Here is a 15,529-nt window from a genome sequence, read left to right on the forward strand (position 1 = left end):
TCAGCCCAATAAGATGAAAACAAGTGCTTAATTCAGAAAAACAGAAATAAGTTCTAAATGCATTGCGCCATGTGAGTGAATGAATGAACATTCGAACGAAAGGAAAACAAAAGAAAATATAAACAGTTTATTTTCGAATAATAAAATGGAAAACCATAGGCCATTTATTGTTGAATATATTGTGGTGTCGGTTGTTTCACCGAGCAAAAAAAAATACTTCTCTCTTAACAGTTTTATATATACTTAAAATACGGACGATACGATTCAATCACGACAATTCACGTTTTTATTTTGGCTTCAATCCGAAATGCTAATTACAATTGATCAAACCCCAAACAATTCAAACTGAATTTTTTTTACTGTAAGTGTCTACCAAAATTTTCGTCGCAAATAATCCTTCTTCTATGTTACCTATTTTACTGCAGCGCTGCTGTTGCTCTGTATATTTTATTTTCAATGGTTCTTGAATTGTTTGAAAAGAAAAAGAAAAACAAATTGGTCCACTCTAACATCTCGGTGGGATCAGAAATGACGTATTTTTTTTCGTTCTTTGAAAAACATTTAGCCACCATCTATTTCTGTGTTGTTTTCCTTGTCAAAAGAAAAACAAAACAACTTACACACAAAAGTGAATGTATCAACGATCATCTTGATTGTATTCCAACCAACTTGTACGTATTATATGAAGGAATATTTATTTAAAAAAAAAACGTTATTTTATATACAGATAAATAATGATAATGAAATATGGATTAATAATTTAATAGTTTTGTAAAAAATGAGAAAAATGAAAAACAAATGGTTTATTGAATCAGCCCACGAACCAAAAAAAAAAATTAATAACGTTTATACGGGAGATTTGATGATTCAAATATAAACGAAATCGCAACAATAATAATAACTAAACGATAAGAAAAATATGAATAAAAAAAAATTAAGATGAAAACAAGTCGTTGTGTGTTTTTCATTCAAAAATATCATTATTCCTATCATCAGCCGCTGTGTACGATGCGTTCTCGCCATAATCTCTGCACATTTATACCGAAACCGAAATTGAGTGTAGGTATGTGTGGGTAATATAGGAATAGGTATGTGGATCTCCAAGTTGGAATTTGAATTTTTTGGACCATTCAGCAAATATCTTAATGCGATATCGATACAAATTTGGAACTGATGTCAGCGGCGAGGAAACAACAAGTCGTTTTTTTTTCGCCCCGAACAACCGAAAAATAATAGATTAAACGTAGCCTGTTTGTTGCTTGCATTGTTTTGCTGTATTCAGAGTCTCGAAAAACATCGTTCATTCATGGAAACATTCTCAACAAATGCCGCCATTAACTGATAATCCATTTTTTTTTATCAGCAAATACAATGCTATGCTCACATTTGAACTTTCCACTGATTGCTTTCATCGAGAGGCTCTTGGGCTGTGCACACAACGTTTTTTCTTGTACACGAAGTAACAAGCTGCTTTGCAGACTCAGCATATTTCACTATATATAATAAATACAGTTTTTTTTTCGTTCCTATCCCGACCAAGTGGTAAGATATTCTAAAATGGAAAATCATTTTTTTCCTTGCTTGCAAAATTTCACATACACCTCTCTGAGTTCCATCACATGGAAAGATACGTGTGACGGCATATTTTCACACGGAACTTCGTTCCCAGTGCACCGAGCACTTGCTATATATAGAGCGAACGTATCCGAATATTAGAAACCACACGTTATTACATGTAGCTAGTGCTCGGCGCACTGGGAACGAAGTTCCGTGTGAAAATATGCCATCACACGTATCACTCCATGTGATGGAACTCAAAGAGACTTTGTAATGTTTTAGTTGATTTAGTGCGATTAAAAATTGTTACAAAAACCGTTAAATTCATTAAAACGACGTAATAAACAATTGTTGGATTTTAATATCATTTGAAGTGATAATACTGTGATTAGTAAACGATTGAAATACTGAAAATGAGTTGGGTAAAAACGTGTGTGTTACATATTTTGTTTCAATCTCTTGCTGTTGAGTGGAATAAAACACATCGTCCTATTTTGAATATTACCAAAGTCGTTGCAATCAATTGACATTATAACAGTAAGCAAGGGCAATATGTACACAATAAGATAACGTTTCATTCCACACAAAGTGTATGAACACGTCATCCATCAATTGTGCATATCAACATTGGACTGGCGCTTCGACAACAAATTGCCAAAAAATGGAATCATTTTAATTTCTTTGTCATTTCAGTTTCGATTCTAAAAGGTAAAACAACTTGAATTTTCAATCAACACATTTATTATGACTACAGCAGAATTGCCCGAATTTACACAATGTACCGAAGTGGCTGCATTGAGTGTAAGTGATATGGTTTTTATTTTTTTTTTTGGTTAAATCAACATTCGTAAACAACGTCGAAAAAAATTTGGTTCTATTTTAAATGTTTGTAGAGCGGTGGAAAAATTTTATTTGCATCGGACGATTTCTTTGCTGCTGCCGAGGGCATGTTGAAAGATACCGAACCAATTTTCATACCCGAAAAATTCACCGAGTATGGCAAGTGGATGGATGGCTGGGAAACGCGTCGTAAACGTATTCCAGGCCATGATTGGAGCATTATCCGATTGGCTGGTCCCACATCGATTAAAGGCTTTCTCATTGATACCGCTCACTTTACGGGCAATTATGTGCCGAAAATTTCCATTCAAGCTGCAACTCTGCCCCCGTCTGGTAGGTATCGGTTGATAAAAATTAATCATAACAACCCAAAGAAAAAAAATTGTTATTATTTCTACAACGTAAATTGTTTATTTCGTTGCAATGACGTAGCTGACTCATTGGCACCAGGACGTAAGCCAGATGTTATCGGTCGTGCCCCATCAAATCGTGATTTTGACAAAATTGCGCGATTAAAATCAAACGAATGGAATACAATCGTACCAATGACTGAACTGAAGCCCGGCTACTATGACACTCGATATACGTACATTCAAAATACTGAACACTTGGATAAGTACACGCATTTGCGGCTGAATTTATATCCCGACGGTGGAATCGCACGTTTCCGTGTCTACGGTGACATTGAATTGGACGTGACTCCAGAAACGATCGGCAATACTATTATTGATGTGATTGGCATGCAAAACGGTGGCCGCTGTCTTAGCTACTCCAATGCACACTATGGACATCCGAAAAATCTGAATAAACCGAGCCGTGGACAATGTATGGCTGATGGCTGGGAAACAGGTAAGATTTGAAATAATTTTAATTTTGTTCAGGAAATTTTCATTTGGATCATTATCAAATCATGTGGTTTTATTAGCTCGTCGATTGGATCGCCCGTCAATCATTGAGATGACTGATAAAGATGTTCTAAATGCTCCCGGTTCTGAATATGCTATTTTCCGTTTGGGAACAACGTCAACAATCGTCTCAGTCGAAATCGATACGAATCATTTCAAGGGAAATTCACCCGAATATGTAACGATCGAGGGCACAACGCGTCGCGGCGACTTTACAACCACATTCGACGATAACGATTGGACTGTTATCGTGGATAGAATAAAAGTTCAACCACACAAATTGCATGTAATCAAAAAAGAACTCAAAAATACCGGACCATTCAACTGCGTTCGAATCACAATGGCACCCGATGGTGGAATGTCTCGAGTCCGAATCTTTGGCCAAGTGTTTGCCGAGAAAATCCAAAGTAATGGAACGAACGAAACAAATGAACCGGATCAAAAGAATGAACAGAACGAGAAGAACGAGACGAATGAGACACCAGAAGCACCAGCTGAAATTTCAGAAACAACTGAAACCGCCCAATCTGGATCGGATCAAAAGCAAGAAAACTCAACTTCTGATTAAACGCCAACGCCACAGTAGAGATCAAGTAGTAATTATCACGCGTACACAGACAATCGATCCAAAATTAAATAATCAGACAAGAATTAAATTAATTAATCGGACGACACAATAAATAACTTTTCGTCTGATTGTAATCAGACAACAATGTCACCGCAGGAGATGTCACCGAAACAACGTCACCGAAGGCGTTTAAAAAATAAATTAATTTTGCTTTAATCTAAAACAATTACAATGATTAACAAGCTTTTATAAGTTCAATGCTCAGGTTAGCTAGTCTTCATTTTAATTGGCACGTGTTACCAGGAGACCAATTAAATGCGTGAGCGCAAAAGACGTATACGTTTGTATGGAGATGTTACACTTTAAAATACTGCAAATCTAAGTTGCTATTTTGCGCTTATGCATTCAATTGAACACTTGTACACCTATTATGTTTTCAGTGCAATATCGTTTCACAATATCTAAAACCACTCAAGAGATCTGAATTGTGCAAAGCAAAGAAAAACGGCGAATTTTTTGAACAATCACAATCGCCTGAAGTTATTCATTCTTCATGTTATCGAATGTTGCCAAGAAGCTAAACGAGCGATTCAAGCCACAACAAGTGTAGATTTAAAAGTAATATTTTCTGTACCCAAATGAGTTTGAAATATATACATTTATATTGATTTGAATAAATTTGTACATTCATATCTCCTGTAACACCGGTCACAAGATGAGTTGAAAATGTCCGAACTGATATTATTCATCGACATCGGATGACATTTAACTGTTGAATATTTTATGGAACCAAATATTCAGTTACCATCTCGCATCTCAAACAAAAATATTCGTTGGGTATGCGATTTTATGCGATCGAAACGAAATGAAAGTGAATGATAAAATCGGCGAAGTCATGTTCTGTGTGAATCGAAGTGCATTGGAACTCCGTAAATTAGGCGTCTAACGAGAGCTTATATATACACACTACTTAATCGAATGCTTATCGAAAGAGTGTTTTTGGTGGTAATTTTTTTTCTCCTTTGATTTCTTTCTTCGTTTCGCTTTCAATCCGTTGGCGCACAGTTACACAAAGTAGACAGGCCGTGTATAGCTTTGTGCTGGTGTGTTTGCCATTGGCTGCTTTACTTGTGCAGATTGAGCTTGATTGTATATGTGTTAAGGTTCTGTGCGTGTGAGAATACATCATGTAAAAGTTTATGAAGTTTCCATTGTGCATTGACGGGCGAGTGAGCGAGCGAGAGAGAGAGAGAAAGAGAGAGAGAGAGAGAGAGGAGAACATACTGAGCATGTTAGCTTACATAAAACACTGACGCTTATAGACTGGTGGTGAATAGTAAACACTGAATACAGATCGTCAAATTCCAGTTTTAGTAGACGTTTGCTTGCGTGTAAATACGTCGAGTCTTTTACCATTTACCTTTTCTTCGTTGGTGTTATTTTATTTTTCTTCTTTTTCCTCTTCACTTCTGTTCAACATTTGAAACAGCCACAACAACAACAACTACACATTGAATTCACTCATCATCTTGATACTGGCGATATACGTGAAGTGAACAGACATAAAAAAAAACAACATAACACAACATACAACAACCTACACATACATCATAACCACAAGAAAAGAGAATATTCAAACCGAAACAAAAGAAAGAAAGAAAAAAAAGAAGTTGTATATGAAACTTTTCGCCAATTCGTTGGAGTATCGCGTTTCAAAGGCGTTTATGGCCTGTACTGTGAATACACACATCAAAAACTAAAATTCACTACAATAATATGACGAAAATTGTGTATCGTGTTTCCGTACGAATATATTTACTAGTGTTTCACGCAATAGACTCGATGTAGTTGTAGTTTTGCCGAAAATTGCAGCAAGTTTTTTTTTCTCCACATTTTATTTCACTTCTTCTTTTTCTGTTCCGAATTTTTTTTCCTTCGTTTATTGTTTTGTCGAGAAAAAAAAAATTTGATCTCTTTTTGATCATAAAATTTTTCGGTGGTGTTGTGTTTGTGTCTGCATCTCGTTAAACGTCTGAATGAATATCGAATATTGGACAGCAACGTTAGAAAACTAATGAATTGATTTGATGTTGCTGTTGAAGACAGATAATAAAAAAAATACATGCATTTAATAATAATTTGAATTTGAACAAACAAGAAATTTTTTTATTGAAAATTTTGAAAGCAAAAAAACACCAAAAAGTTAGTTATTTGGTTTTTCAAATGCCATGGTGATGTTTTTACTTCTCAAAGAAATGGTAAATCACATAAAGAATGCAGCAGTGATCAAGTCAATGATTAACATTTGTCTAGTTTATATAATTTGTGGTTTTGTTTGGAATATCCGAATTGTTGGTGAGTAAATTGGAATTTTCAAGTGAATTGAAGGCTGAATTGAGTGTATGTGTGTGTTTTTATTTTTCCGTGTTGAAAATTTTCTAAAATGTGTCTCATGTCCAGCATATATCAAGCGAAAAAAAAGCAGAAAGGTTTTCTTTCATAAAAATTGAAAAAAGTCTTTTACATGCCCTCTCAAATGAGAGCATAAGTGATAGAAATAGTGAAACAAGTACATTGTATTCAATTGACTTTCAATGAAATGTGTTGAGAGCCGCTTACGTCTATTCATATACGCGCTTACAGTTTAAACGTTGTCTTTTGTTTCACTTTTACCATTCGGTTGCAAACTAATTTACACATATATTGAGACTGTGCATGAATTACTGTCAAGCGCTTGAAACTATTTTGCATGGAGTAACTACGAAAAAAAGCCATCTTTTTTCTCATTCGCCTGGTGCAACTTTTTCATATATCAATACATGAGTGCTTTTTTTCTACTTTGTTAAAATAGTAATTTTTATTGACATTTTCGATTTTGTTTTTGCTTCTGTAACTTATCAGAGAAGAAAAAAAAATCGAAAGTTGCCGTGATGCAATCTCTGTTTGGTGACTAAGGCTTATTGCAAGATGTTGCGGTTTTTTCTGTCATCTATTGGGTTATTTTGATTAGTATCGCGGCCTATCAGGTATTCGGATTAATCCGTCAATGTCATCACAATGCTCCGCATAGACTATGATTTCGTTTTCGGAATTTTCGCCACACTCCGTAAATACACCTGGCAGCCTGTAACTGTTTTCGTAGATTGTGTTTAGATCCATCGGAGTGTTTGGCCTTGTATATTTAGCTTTGATGGCCCACGGTGGAATCTCTCTTGGCTTCGTTCTGACCGGCTGATATGACAAATTGTGAATGGTGTTTGTGTCCATTTTCAAATTTGGATTCAAATCCAAATTCACAATTGGCTTCATCGAATCCAGTTTGCAGTGTTGTGCGAGCTCTGGATCGATTGGCATATACGAAGTGCGATGAACGGTTTCGTCTTCGAATGGCGCTGTTGGCCGTTGATATCTTACATTTGGTTTCATATTCTCACGCACCGCTGGTTGTATATAGCAACACTTTTTCAATTTTTTCATTTCCATTGGCTGTGCCATGTTTTTACTTTAAACAATCAAACGATTTTGGATCTTTTCGCTAGTGAATATTGAATTTGACTGATTCAGGCGATTCTAAAATGCAATGTTTGCTTAGAGATTCTCAGTTTGCATACTTTGTATTGAAATAGTAGAAAAGAAATGCCATCGAAAGATTGATCACTATTGCCGGAATTTGTGTCCCCTTGGTTACCTATACAAAATGTATGACCTGCTTTGTTTGCTATCTTCCAGAATGTATTGAAGACGAAGAGGAAAATGGTCCATACCAAGGCAAATTCATTGGATCACTGAACTCATTCCATCATCAGGTTTCGGGTAAGGTGTATGCCGTCGACGAGTACACCTTCCTGTTATCCGGCTTCAATTATGATGGCAACGGAGCCGACACGTTTTTCTGGGCTGGTGCATCTAACAGACCAGGCCCTCAGGGTTTCATTGTGCCCGATGAATATGGAAAGTATGTTCATGTCATAAAACTACCACCACATTCTGCTTTGAAAATTCTTTATTTTTATCAAAATGCAAACACTTCTCTTCCATAGAACCAATATTTTAGATAGATACTTCAATAAAGATTTCACCCTTAAACTCCCCGATAACAAGAAGATCACTGAAATTAAATGGTTGGCCATTTACGATTTGAGCACACAAAATGATTTTGGTGACGTCTACATTCCGGAGGCATTCGAACCGCCAGGAGCGCAACGCGGCAGTACTTTTTCGAAACGTAGTCACGGCGTGACCAGTAGCCCTATTGAGGTGATTGATTCAAAAACGGTACGAATTCCTGACCTATACTATGATGGAACGGGTAGTAAAACGTATTTCTTGGCTGGAGTTGGGGCGCAACCATCATCGAAAGGCACGAAAATACCCGATGAACTTGGATAGTAAGTATCAATGGAATGTTGCATGTTAAGAATTGTGATTAATGTTAAAATAAACATTAAATTTCTATAGTTTGGATCCACTGAGAAAGTATACTGGCGAAACTATAATCCTTGAGCTGCCTGGCGATATGACCATTTTCGAAATTAATTGGATAAGTATTTACGATTTGGAAACCAACGAAAACTTTGGATCCGTACTGATATCGGATGGTTTGAATGTGCCACCGTCTCTCATCAAAATTCAACCGCGCACTGCGTCATTGCCAAACTGTCGTCAATTGCATAAGGATTTCCGTGTTTCATGGGAAGTGTTTGGACCGCAAATTACCTTCGAATTGGCTGGTCAAGTGATGGAAGATGAGTACATGTCGTTTGGATTATCAGGCTCAGACAGTTCAAGTCAAATGTCGGGCTCTGACGTTGTCGTTGCTTACATTGATGGCGCTCGTGGATATGCAATTGATTATAATATCACTTCCTTAGCACCGGTAAGTCTATCGAATTCGGTACGATTCCATCTCAATTGTTCTCATCAATTGATTTTCCGTAGTGTGTACAAGTGTTGGGTCAGAACAAAGGCGTTTGTCGAGACGATGTGGTTGGTGGTATCGACAGTTATCAAATTCACACGCATACACGTGAAAATGGAGTCAATACGATAACATACCGGCGAACGCTCATTTCAAATGATAACGGAGATAAAGAATTTCGTTTGGATGCTCCGATGTATGTGGTGTGGGCAATGGGAAAACTTGACTCGAATAATGAACCTGCTTTCCATGACATTTATCCAAAGAAAGATGTAATCATCCACTTTAACACTAGTGAACCGTACAATGACTGCTTCAGTTTTACGAGAAGCGAAACGACTATAGAAGAAGTGTGGGAGCGATCACAGATTTTTGATCGGTATGAAGACCAAAGTTTGGATTTAGTTTTATTTCGAATGAAAAAGGAGAAAAAATGTGTCGTTAAATGCTGCAATATTTTCTTCTAGTTCAATCAGATCATTCACCGCAACATTGGGACCGGCAGGTGGCAAACGAGGTTATGCTGGTATAACTGGTCATGTTTCAAATGGATTGGCTTGGTACATCAATGGTCTATTGATTCCAGAGCTTTGGCTGCGCCGCGGATTAACTTATTCGTTCAAAGTAATTATTTCGTGTGACACGATACACCTGTATTACGTACGTATTGCTCAACGTTTGAACATTGAACGCAATTTTCTTTTGATCGCAGGTCAGAGGAGGCAATAATCCGCATTCGCCGGAGCACTATCATCCATTAGTCATAACTGATGAAAAGTCTGGTGGTTTTAATCGTTTGACTGATGCAAAACAAAATGAGATTCGTGTATTGGCCGGTGTTGAGTTCACGAGAAGAGGCCGACCGAAGCCAACGGCTGCTGGTCCATTGTGCTTAGGTCGACATCCCGACACTTTGGATCGACGATTAGACGATCGTTTTATGACATTCAAAAAATTCAATCGATCGCTTAGCTGGTCATGTGAGTCCGGTGATCCAGCCATTCTTGAAATAACACCGAATTCATCGTGGCCAGATGTTGTATATTACAACAGTTTCACACATGCCAACATGGGATGGAAAATACACATTGTTGATACGTATAACAAGAAAAACGCTGCAAACCACAATACGCAATCTTTTTTTGTAATTTGTTTAGTTGTCCTTAGTTTAGTCACAAATGTAAGGAATCTAATACAAAGTATATAAGTGTATGACAGAAGAATAGAAACTGAAGTAAATAAATACGGAAAAATGATAAAATGATGTTTTTGGGATTTTCATTTGCGATTACGTACAAAAACTTTTTGCATATTCCCCTTGAGTGTAGCGTGTGTTCTTTTCTAGAGGTCCAACTCATTTTCAAAACTCCATTTTTCTAAATTGATGGACAAATCAAATCATCGGTGGAACAAAAATGCTGAGCAACTTGAGCTCTGATTATTGAATATTCCTATGCTCAAACGAAGGTTTGGATTGTAATTCAACACTTCCATAGAACTGCCAGTTGAGTTGGGCTTATTAGTCATTCACATTTCAAAAGGGACGATATTAGCATTAGCTCAATGTTGAAAAATAAGTATTTTATTTCCATCTTCCAGAATATATTTACACGTAGAGTGTTTCTCAAATCTCGAAGAGAAAAAATGCTAGGTATCAGTTAAGAAAGTAGCAAATTCTGTAACAATTCGTGGTATTCGTACAGTGTTGCCATTGATATTCACACTTCCCTAAACAAATTACAAGGCTAGCGACCTAACGATCGTTAAAAAAGCGAATTTTATCAATTAAGAATTGGTATTGGAGTGAATGCTGGTACAGGATCAGTTTCGCTGCTGTCGTGTCACATTGCCAAACCGTTGTGCACAGTGCCATGTCTTCGGGAAACGTACATCACCACCAGTGGTATCTACTCGTTGGTATGTGTTAATTCACAGCATTTCGAATATCGGTGGCATTGAACAAGTAAATCTGATTCACATTATTCTTCCGGAGAAGTTCGTTCGACTCGTACACACACATTGTGAAGAAAGTTTTGAGTCGTTTTTCACAATGAGTTCGGATGTTGGTTGTCACATTGTCGCAATACTGTTCTCGCAGATACTTGTTACTACATTACCGAACGAATAATTGCTTAGCCATAGAAACAGCGCACTGACAGCATCTGCAATCCATCCCAGAAATTTGGCCGGCATGATACTGTTGTCGTTAACGTTCTGTCTCAACACAGCTTTAAAGCAATCAAAAATGATTTGTTCACCATCACCGTTGAAAAATGTCCAGTTCTCTTCATCCATGGCCGTGTTTGCCCAACAAAAACAATGAACAAATCTTACATTATGTACAAAAAAAAACTTCGAATTTTAAATTAACCAAAACTCATAGCGGGAACATGTATAACATTAGTTTTGCATACCATCTGTGGACAATTTGAATCGTGATCGTTAAAAATCAGAAGAAATGAATTTGAAAACATACTCTTACCATTCAGTTCATTCCTTTCGGATCAATATATAAAAAAAACATGAACAGTTTAAATCATGTTAAAAATATATTTACATATTTGTTTTTCCTTTGTTTATCAGCAATAGATACATTTTTTATTGTATAACATTTTCAATTGTATGCATGTGTTTATATATGTATATGTAATAGGTATGTCTGCCACTGTTGGGAATTGCGAAATTTATGAATATATAGTTTTTTTTGTTTATTTATTTATTTTTGCACATTGTTAAATATTCTAGATTTTGAATCCACAGTTTTTTTTTCTTGATAATTTGTTATGTCATTAGTTTGTTCCAGTTCAATCGCAAAATTTCACAAAATCATAGAAGACATTAACTGCATGATAAAAGTAATTAAAAGAAAAATGGGAAACCATTTTCAAAATATTGAGAAAGAAAATACTGAAAAATCACAAATTGAAACAAAATACCAACTGAATCTATTTGAGCGACACAAATGAAACTCAAACAAAAAAAAAACGTAAAAATCATTCGTTGAGGTAAATTGAATCACACAAACAAACAAAAATACATTGAAAAAATACACCACAAAAGTTGTAAATTACTGTTTGGCTTAAGGAATTTTTTTTTTCCATGAAATTCATGTTTTTTTTTTAAATACAACACCATATCATGTTGGTGGACAATGGACATTTTAATAATGTGTTTAGTATAAATTCCATTTTTAAGTTTTTTCTTTCCAGAGCTCTTCATATAAATATAATATAGAAGCGATTGATGGCACTAAAAAACTAAACGTTCACACAAAGCTGGAGTTGATTAGGCTGTGTTTAATTTTATTGTTGTCTTAAGAGTATTATTTATGTGTCAACTAGATGCTTGATATTCAATGCAGAACAAACAATACGATTACTGCCTGCATTGGGCAGTAATCGCTTAGAACCAATAAAATATTAGTGTCAAGGTCTTATAAGCGATCACATCACATGTTACACGTGTGATTTTACCAGAGATTCAAGTATAGATGCAGGTGAATCGTGTATGAACAAATGAATTTCCTGTTAAATCATCTTTTCACTATCTCAGTACAGTCTTCGAAAAATTACACATTAAAATTTAACTTAGGGTTTTGCATGCCATTTGATGAGTGAGAATTATGCTGTTGCTGCAATGGCAACGGCTGCTGCTTATGGCTCATGCAGTTGAACAAATTCCTCTAATGTTTTTGGTATTTGATTTTTATAGTGGATCCTATTTTTGATGATTGTTGATGCAACTATACACTTAAGTGAGGTGTAATTTATTATTGGGATTGTATTTGATGAATTGAATGCGATGAGATAGTGAGGATGCTCGCCAGCTCGATTTGGTTGATCTAAATGTGCACCGTAGTCCAGTAACACTCGAACAACCTGGAAATAAAACATTTTGGCTCAAATCAAATCATTCTAAATTGCATCGATAGAAATTTTTCTCTTGGTATTTTTTTGGCATACAAACCTCGCCCACATAGTTATATGGATTCGATGCAACATGCAAAGCTGTAGATTTGGATTCATTTTTGGCGTTTACTTCTGCATCACATTCCAGCAATAGTTTAACAACCTTCAAATTTGGGAAAATTCCCTGCGAACAAGTTCCAAAACAAAGATTTAAACTCAATTGGCCGTCATCATTCAAAAACATTAAAAAAAATTCGTTTGAAATTTTATTTACCCGCATTCCAGTTCCATCATTGAAATATCCACTTTTGATTATGTTAAGTCGAGATACACACAGATGTAGAAGAGTATCATTTGTACAAGCACTACGTATGTTGCTTTTCACCAAAGATCTTATTGACTCACACACCTGCAAAAAAATATCGATCAAATTCCAATGAATTGGTACCATTTAAATCGGTTCATTTAGCTACTCAAGAGAAATTTGCTTACGATTTGCTTTTCTTCGGCCGTTTTTGATGTCACTTCAAGCAGATAGATCAAATGGGTGACACATTTCAAAACTCGGTCAAAGTTTTCTTGTTGCTTTCGATAGACAGGTCGAATTTGTAGCAATTTTCGGGCCTCGATTAGATTTTTGTGCAAAAATGTGAAGACACCATAGACATCCTCAAATTTCGGTACATCGGATCCAATAAATGATTCACCTTCATCGGATTTGTTTTCCAGATCGAGCATCAACCGGACCAGTGCCTGTGTGGTGAAACAGGTGTCCGAATGCAATATCGAATGGGTGTTTATGCGCACTTGGAGTGCCAATCGCCACAAGTCGATACAGCGCTGAAATCTCAATGAATCAGCATAGGAAGCCCCACTTGAAATATGTAAATGATTTCATGTTAATTTTTCATTTTAAATTCCATCTAATTTAATTAAATGAAATGAAAATTTCATTTTTTTTCCCTCGGAAATTTTCATACCGAAACATTAATCTAAATAGTGTGTCTGTGTGTTGAATGCCAAGAACTCGTTCACAAATTAACAAACTTTGTATTCTCATCGCATCGACATCCGTCGAAATATTTTCAAGTTCGCTGAGCGTGGCAAACTCCATGACATTGCAGTAGGCTAGCCGTAACGGCACCGAAGGTTCCTTGGCTAAAACACGAACAATACCACTATGGTAATCAAGGTCACATGTAAACTTTGTAATGAATAAAATACCTCGGTAAATGGAGTCTTTTGAACGGATCTCATGCGCTTCCTTCCAATGTAAAACAGCCAGCGTTGTTTCATTATGCTCATCCAGGTAAGTAGATCCTGTAACGGAAATCCAACAATGAATAGCCTCTGCTATGGTATGCAAATGCAATCGAACACATACCAATCAATTCATTTGCACTGGCCAAGCGTTCAACTGAGTATGGGATTCGTTCGATTAGATGACGAAATATATCATGAGCCCCCTTCAAGCAGGCTATTTGCAAAGCATCATCGCCGTTTTTACTTTTCGCAAATGGATCAGCACCAGAATCCAGTAATAGCTTTGTTGTTTCGAGTCTGTTTTATTTATTATCGACAAAAGCAAAGGAAAAATCAATAAAAAAAAACATTTTAATTTTGAGAAATACACTCCACGCTTACCTATGTTCTTGGATCGCATAATGTAGTGCGGTTTTGTTTTGGATATCTTTGGCATTAACATCAGCTCCTTTGCTAATCAAATACGAACACAATTGAACGGATTGAACACTGTTGATTAAGCAGGTGCCGCCATTGAAATTGGGTTTTTTGATGTTGGCCCCATTTTCCACTAGAAATTCGACAATCTCCATGTTTGTCATGAAACATGAGCTTCGAACTGATGTTGAACCCGAATCCGAAACCGCATTGATATTTGCTCCGACCCGTACCAAATATTTGACAACTGGCAATTTGCCTGACACTGAGGCACACCATAACGGTGTGACCAAGTGTACGGTCGAATCTTCAGGATTTTCAAATAGCCCACGTTGTTCAATGTCAGCACCGCAAATGGTAATTAAAAATTCAGCAATTTCCAGATTGCCCCGTTTGCATACTACGAACAGTGGTGCACAACCTTCGCGTGTCCTAGAAACAATATCTTTGCGCGCATCCTTTGGCAAACTGTGTGCGTGTGTAAAATTCAATGTAAACGTGAAATGTGATTAATGAAATACCATTGCATAGCCATACATTGGCTTTGTGTCATTCTCAAGTTAAAAACAGAATTAGGATTACTCACTTCGCTATTTTATCACGAAGAGATTTTGTAAGTCGCGTACCCGTACTACATAACTTGCATTCGAGCATCAAATCGTTCGAGATTACATCCAAATTGGTCTGCAAATTGATTGTGTGCGATTTTCGAGTAGCCACATTACTCTTCATCACTATATCACTTTTGCAAATGTGTACAAAATACAAACTCTCATCAAGATTAATTCCCACCGTGAAAATATCCAAAAACGTAATGAGTCCTACACAAAATCTTGATGCTTTACTTCACGAAATACAATTTCCTATGCTACCATTATTATCTGCAATGTTTTCATTGAACTGAAACGTCAAACAATAGAAAAATATACTTAATGACTTTGTATGTGCAATCTGTCAATACACAAACCATCAGCAGTAGCACGTGTGCATGTGTATGTGTGTATATATATTATATATATTTCTCTCTCTCTCTCCCTCTCTCTCTCTCTCAACACTTGACAGTTTGAGTAGTCGCAGTGTTACCCGTTGCCATTGCTTTTATACGACAAAGCATTTTCTTCAATGCGAGATGAAGAGAGTATAGCGAGTACTT

The 15,529-nt window shown here is 36.3% G+C and overlaps 3 protein-coding genes across 7 annotated transcripts; 2 read left to right on the forward strand and 1 right to left on the reverse strand.

The window, feature by feature from the left end:
* The first annotated feature begins 1,285 nt into the window (after positions 1-1,285).
* Positions 1,286-4,548, forward strand: LOC129577932 (allantoicase-like). 4 transcript variants are annotated; one of them, XM_055465788.1, is made up of 5 exons: positions 1,286-1,542; positions 2,251-2,358; positions 2,451-2,730; positions 2,830-3,246; positions 3,323-4,548. In XM_055465788.1, exons 2-5 carry the CDS (start codon positions 2,302-2,304, stop codon positions 3,868-3,870), a joined length of 1,302 nt encoding a protein of 433 aa, XP_055321763.1. In that variant the 5' UTR covers positions 1,286-1,542; positions 2,251-2,301; the 3' UTR covers positions 3,871-4,548. The 4 variants fall into 4 exon arrangements, with proteins under 4 accessions (XP_055321763.1, XP_055321765.1, XP_055321767.1 ...); XM_055465790.1 differs by lacking the exon at positions 1,286-1,542 and adding an exon at positions 1,692-2,094; XM_055465792.1 differs by lacking the exon at positions 1,286-1,542 and adding an exon at positions 1,692-1,987.
* A 477-nt stretch (positions 4,549-5,025) lies between these two features.
* Positions 5,026-10,052, forward strand: LOC129577927 (protein Skeletor, isoforms B/C). The gene is made up of 7 exons (XM_055465776.1): positions 5,026-6,225; positions 7,600-7,825; positions 7,911-8,258; positions 8,329-8,746; positions 8,809-9,167; positions 9,256-9,412; positions 9,501-10,052. Exons 1-7 carry the CDS (start codon positions 6,099-6,101, stop codon positions 9,993-9,995), a joined length of 2,130 nt encoding a protein of 709 aa, XP_055321751.1. The 5' UTR covers positions 5,026-6,098; the 3' UTR covers positions 9,996-10,052.
* Positions 10,053-11,318: 1,266 nt separating this feature from the next.
* On the reverse strand, positions 11,319-15,372 carry LOC129577935 (protein fem-1 homolog C). 2 transcript variants are annotated; one of them, XM_055465796.1, is made up of 9 exons: positions 14,963-15,372; positions 14,341-14,844; positions 14,081-14,256; positions 13,921-14,016; positions 13,677-13,854; positions 13,189-13,570; positions 12,971-13,105; positions 12,755-12,880; positions 11,319-12,666 (listed from the first exon to the last, which is right to left on the reverse strand). In XM_055465796.1, exons 1-9 carry the CDS (start codon positions 15,106-15,108, stop codon positions 12,442-12,444), a joined length of 1,968 nt encoding a protein of 655 aa, XP_055321771.1. In that variant the 5' UTR covers positions 15,109-15,372; the 3' UTR covers positions 11,319-12,441. The 2 variants fall into 2 exon arrangements, with proteins under 2 accessions (XP_055321771.1, XP_055321770.1); XM_055465795.1 differs by having other exon boundaries at positions 13,677-14,016; positions 14,963-15,288.
* Positions 15,373-15,529: the final 157 nt, after the last annotated feature.

The sequence above is a fragment of the Sitodiplosis mosellana genome, unplaced genomic scaffold (assembly GCF_009176505.1).
Source record: "Sitodiplosis mosellana isolate CC-2019 unplaced genomic scaffold, AAFC_SMos_1.0 Smas_scaffold_6226, whole genome shotgun sequence".
In the NCBI taxonomy this organism is placed as follows: domain Eukaryota; kingdom Metazoa; phylum Arthropoda; class Insecta; order Diptera; family Cecidomyiidae; genus Sitodiplosis; species Sitodiplosis mosellana.

What these genes read in the sequence shown, in the direction of transcription:
- LOC129577932 (XM_055465788.1), top strand. Translation starts at nt 2,302, where the DNA reads ATGACTACAGCAGAATTGCCCGAATTTACACAATGTACCGAAGTGGCT. An exon ending in CCGAAGTGGCTGCATTGAGT is followed by an intron (nt 2,359 to 2,450) that starts GTAAGTGATATG and finishes AAATGTTTGTAG; the next exon opens with AGCGGTGGAAAAATTTTATT. An exon ending in TGCAACTCTGCCCCCGTCTG is followed by an intron (nt 2,731 to 2,829) that starts GTAGGTATCGGT and finishes GCAATGACGTAG; the next exon opens with CTGACTCATTGGCACCAGGA.
- LOC129577927 (XM_055465776.1), top strand. Translation starts at nt 6,099, where the DNA reads ATGGTGATGTTTTTACTTCTCAAAGAAATGGTAAATCACATAAAGAAT. An exon ending in CGATCACAGATTTTTGATCG is followed by an intron (nt 9,168 to 9,255) that starts GTATGAAGACCA and finishes ATTTTCTTCTAG; the next exon opens with TTCAATCAGATCATTCACCG. An exon ending in GATTAACTTATTCGTTCAAA is followed by an intron (nt 9,413 to 9,500) that starts GTAATTATTTCG and finishes TTTTGATCGCAG; the next exon opens with GTCAGAGGAGGCAATAATCC.
- LOC129577935 (XM_055465795.1), bottom strand. Translation starts at nt 15,108, where the DNA reads ATGAAGAGTAATGTGGCTACTCGAAAATCGCACACAATCAATTTGCAG. An exon ending in CTTCGTGATAAAATAGCGAA is followed by an intron (nt 14,845 to 14,962) that starts GTGAGTAATCCT and finishes ACACGCACACAG; the next exon opens with TTTGCCAAAGGATGCGCGCA. An exon ending in TATGCGATCCAAGAACATAG is followed by an intron (nt 14,257 to 14,340) that starts GTAAGCGTGGAG and finishes TAAATAAAACAG; the next exon opens with ACTCGAAACAACAAAGCTAT.